General features: G+C 33.1%; 2 protein-coding genes across 2 annotated transcripts in view; both read right to left on the reverse strand.

Annotated features, from left to right (window-relative positions):
* LOC105625696 (D-aspartate oxidase) overlaps positions 1 to 483 on the reverse strand; it is a 4,063-nt gene extending 3,580 nt beyond the window's left edge. Inside the window, exon 1 of the mRNA XM_012207019.1 lies at positions 475 to 483. Coding sequence (XP_012062409.1) covers positions 475 to 483 — 9 coding nt within the window. The remainder of the gene's footprint in view (positions 1 to 474) is intronic.
* A 1,400-nt stretch (positions 484 to 1,883) lies between these two features.
* Positions 1,884 to 5,063, reverse strand: part of LOC105624323 (trichohyalin-like) — a 16,395-nt gene continuing 13,215 nt past the window's right edge. Inside the window, 6 exon segments of the mRNA XM_012205684.1 lie at positions 1,884 to 2,186; positions 2,301 to 2,685; positions 3,160 to 3,167; positions 3,473 to 4,068; positions 4,159 to 4,630; positions 4,714 to 4,897. Coding sequence (XP_012061074.1) covers positions 1,884 to 2,186; positions 2,301 to 2,685; positions 3,160 to 3,167; positions 3,473 to 4,068; positions 4,159 to 4,630; positions 4,714 to 4,897 — 1,948 coding nt within the window.

Below are 5,063 nucleotides of genomic sequence, written 5' to 3' on the forward strand. Positions count from 1 at the left end.
TTACTTTTTAAATTTTTAACTTTTAAACTTTAATTACTTACTACTATATTATACTACTACTACTTACTTACTTACTACTATAATAAATTAATATATATATATATATATATATATATATATATATATATATATATATATATATATATAGATTACTGTTTTCAAAAAACTGTTTTTAAAAACTGTTTTACAGATTTTTGTTTTACAGATACCTTATCATCATGTGATATTAATATTATGTGTAGTTATCATTAAATATAAAGTACTTTATCACTAAAGTACTAAATGTTTTTAATCTAAGAAAAGAACGGGATCTAATTTTAAATATATTGCCTGCATTTAAATCACATATATTTGTGACAAGTTAATATATAATACAATGTATATACATTGCATTTTTTTCGAATATGTTCTTACTTGTAATAACAAATTGTATTAACAATATATCATCGACAATAATTACATTATATCCATTGCCATTGCCATTTTAATGCAGTGTTTTAGAACTAATAATACAATTGAAAAGTTCCTTTTATAGGAATAAGAAAATTATAAAATTAAGTGTTTTCGTTTATGTAAGTAAGTAATTTATCTAAGTTTTCGAGAAAAGTCTTTGAAAATTGGAAAATTTTAATATGTATGTTGTATTTTCTTAAGTGCTTAATGATCTTTAATCAGGATTGACAAAAACTAATATCTTTTTTTTAAGAATAAAATATTATGTTTTTCTTAAATATGTTTTTAATGCTTTAAATATTTGCTTTAAACAGTATTATAAAAAAAAACATCAGTTTAAAAACATCAGTTAAGCACCTTTTAAACTGTTTAAAACATGTTTTTTATCAATCCTTCTTTAATATACATCATACGTCATCCAATTCGTTTCGAGCGCATTTTTATAATAAAAAAAAAGTAATATTCTATTTATGTACAATAAAGCAATTTAAAATTATATAAGTTATTGAAAAATTATTTATAAATATTAGGATGAAAAATTTCGTCATATATTTGTTTGCCGATTCCTCCAAAACAGTTCAAGATATTACAAAAATAATCTCTATAAAATTTATTATTACAATCGATTAAAAAGAACACATACTACAGGCACCTTGTAACAAAATTTGGCGGATATTATTTTTTTAATATCTGGAATTGCTCTGAAGGGATTGCAAATAAATACATGAAAAAACGTTTCACCAAGTATAAAATAAGAGCTATCCTAATAAATATATACAGTAAAATCATTTCCATTTTTTTAAATATAATACGATATTAATAATATATTATATTAATAAATAAAATATTATTAGTTGAAATACATTTTGTACGTAAAACATATTTGTGTATTTTAATAAACATTCACGAAAGAAATTTGACGATATATGATGCACACACTGGCATTGAAAATAAATTTAAAAAGGTGCAAAAATTTAATTTTAAAATTTTCTTTCCATTAAAAATTACCTTTTTTTATTGTATCATTAGTTCGGACATTCTATGTATTCGATTCTCGGTATCGAAAATATATGAAGTAGATTATTAATATGAAGTTATTAAAAGTTCCGGACGCAATGGATCAGATAAAGATTACGATCTCTTGATCAGAAAATGATTATATTGCAAGGATATTTACAACATCAACTATTGGTACATATTCTTCAACATCATTTTAACTTTGTTCACTGAAGTCTCAAAGAGACTACTAATGTACAATTCTCACTTTTACAATCTAATATGATTTCCCGCGCACAGAATTTTCAATAAAGGAAGGGGGGGAGGGAGGGAGGGGAGGGAGGGAGGGAGGGAGAGACAGAGAAAGAGAAATTTACTGTTTCATAAAAAGAAAAAGATCAGAAAAGATTACAAAATCGACGCCGTGAATTAGCTTAAGATTTACTGCAAGGTTGGATGGTATAATTAAGCGGAGGTGGCGGGATCAGAAGAGGCAATGGAGTTGGTGGTGGTGGTGGAGCTTGAACAGACGTCAAAGTCGCAGTCGTAGTCTGTGGTTGTTCAATTGCTCGAACCGTTGTATTGTAGATTGAAAGATAACTGGGCCAGAGATGAGGTGGCGGAGGAGAACCAGGGGGCGGCGGGGGTGGTGAACGATCGTCGATTTCGTCAGAATCATCCATCATCATGGCTGTCAATGGCGTAATGCGTGGCTTTTTCAATTTGATTATCTTTACCTATAAAATACAAGGAGAGAAAAAAAACATATTTTACATAATACAATTAAAAAACATTTTTTGAATCCAAGTCTCTTTTTCTAAACAAGAGAGAAAGAGGAATAACTTGCATACCTTGACTTTTTTCTTTGCCTTTGGTGGTCTCGTCCTTTTTTCCTGCTTCCTGCTCTTTCGAGAGTTATAAATTTTATCTCTTTTCAAATCTCCGAGTCCTTCGCGGAAATCTATTCCCTTAGGAGGAGGCGGTGAAGGCATGTCGCCTTCGCCACCGCTGGGACTAGTTCCCTCCCCAGGTTTCACACCATCAGCAAACTGAACTGACTTTTTGTTTTTCTTTGTTTTTTTTAATTTTGCTAGATTTGATTTACCAGGTTTGACCTGCATGTCAGATCCTGCATCTTTATCATATTCACTATTTTTATCTATCTCTCCATCTTTGTCGCTACTGTCTTTGATATTGTTGTCCACGTCTGATAAATCATCCAAGTTGCCACTGGGACTGAAAAAAATCCACTTATATATTCCATGCAGTACATACAAATTGAATATATCAAATTTAAGCAAAATTTCAAGCAAAATCAATACAGCTTGTAACTTATTCTTGTAAAACTTGTAAAAACACTTATGAATTATAATATGAACATTTTGCATTCACTTTGAACGCTCTATAAGCGCTTATAATCAATATGCTGTCTTTATCTACTATTTATTAGATGTAAAAGAAGCATTGGAAGTCCTAAAACGTCCAAATCAAACGCAGCCTTAAGAGATGACTTACAAAAAATTTTTTTTATCAAAATTGCATAAAATATAATTTTTAATATTAAAATTTTTGTCCATTCATCGCGGTCATATTGGATCGTAACGTCATGAGCGAGAAATGACACCTTTAAGAGTCTTGCATGCCATTTATAAATAAGAACATTCTGAATAGATCAAAATAATAATATTACTATAAAACACTTGTAAAAACGGGCTGTCCTATCTATATCTCCTTCCTCATCAATAATTAGTAAATAATCGTGAAAGGCATGTAAAGTGAAAATACATAATAAAGCTTTTGAACCAATTTTCATTTCACGTGCTTTTTATGATTGTTTACTGTGAGCAAAGATGATAAGAGAATGGCTTCGACATTTTTACAAGTGTTTTAAATCGATCTCATGATTTTGTTTTATCCAAATTCTCTTTATTTCTCGTTTGTAACGTTACGTCCAATATGATCATTGCGACTACTCAGGGGAAACTTAACTTTATTTTTAAAAGAAATTTAAAACAATATAGACAAACCTAAATCCTGGTACAACTAAAATGCCTTTTAATGGTGGAGATGGCAGCACCGGCCATTCCTTTCTGGTATCAATTTCTGCCTGATCTTTAACGACAGACGTTGTCGCTTCATCAATTCGCTGATTAATCATTTGTAATGATTTCTCATCATCACCATCATCCTCATCCTCATCTTCTACTTCTTCTTCCTCTTCTTCATCATCTTCCGCTTCGGCCTCAATCTCATCTTCATCATCATCTTCTTCTTCATCCATAGCGACATCTTCGTCTTCTTCTTTAATAATCATTGTTGCTTCCTCTTCTTCTTTTATAGGATTAGCTGATGGAGATTCAACTTGTTCGTCTCCTTCTTTCAATGCTTTCAGAACTGCTGGATCTATACTTGAACTCTTACGATGATCTAATAAGACTCCACTTATTTGTCGCGATGTATTGTTCTTTTCTAATAATCGCAGAGCTCGTCGATTAATCCGTTCTATCCTCCTACGTTCTTTTTCTTTCCTGCGTAACTCGCGTATTCGTTTACGCTCTTCCTGTTCTTTACGGCGCGTTTCGAGTATAGCTTCGTAATTATACACAGGTTGAACTATTTCTACAACGTAAAGACATTCGTCGTTGAATAATAAGATTTTTCGGATGGTAAGAAGTAAGAATCATATCTTAAATAGACTTATATACGTACTTTGTGTCTGAATCTCGTTTCTTGGAAACGCTGCTGCTGTCGCAGGGGGAATCGGAACTGGCACAGGTACAGGTACTGGCAATGATAGCGGCAGTGGCGTGACAGATGACATAGTTGCGACGGGGGCGAGAGTATTTGTCGTGACGGGTAAGGTTGGTGGCACAGGCAATGGAACGGGGACGGGGACAGGTATTGACATAGGCGCCGAGGGTGAAGGTGCCGGGACAGCTGAAGAATACAAAACTACATTTGATTGACCTGTCGAAGACTGGCCACTGCCGCTACCGCCGCCGCCGCTATTACTGCTGCTCCAATCTAATGACGTGGGTACTACTTGAAGAACGTTACCTACGCGAACCACTTGACTGGATCCAGATCGCACGGGCGGAGTCGTAATTGTAGCAGATACTTCGCGACGTGCTGATTGCACCCCATTGAAATCAGCAGGGACTACTTGTAGGACATTTCCAACCTTAAAAACATAGGAAATGATATTTAATATAAATTTGCTCGTTTCAATAATTATTGAAAAATATATAGTAATATGTTAAATACTTGTACAACTGTAGGCTGCTGTCTATACATCATTTGCTGTTGTGGTTGTTGTTGCTGTTGTTGTTGTAGAGGAGGAGGAGATGGATATGCGATAACATTGGGATTAAAATTAGAAGAATATTCTGAAGCTATACCAGTAGAATCCTTATTGTGTTGCTTTTTAATACCTAATTCTAATTCTAATCTGTAAGCAATATATTAGTGGTCATTACATTACATATATGAATATGTGCACGCACACGCACACACACACACACACACACGCACGCACGCACACGCACGCACGCACGCACCACACACACACACACACACACACACACACACACACACACACACACACACACACACAC

This window comes from Atta cephalotes (genome assembly GCF_000143395.1).
Source record: "Atta cephalotes unplaced genomic scaffold scaffold00003, whole genome shotgun sequence".
Taxonomy (NCBI): domain Eukaryota; kingdom Metazoa; phylum Arthropoda; class Insecta; order Hymenoptera; family Formicidae; genus Atta; species Atta cephalotes.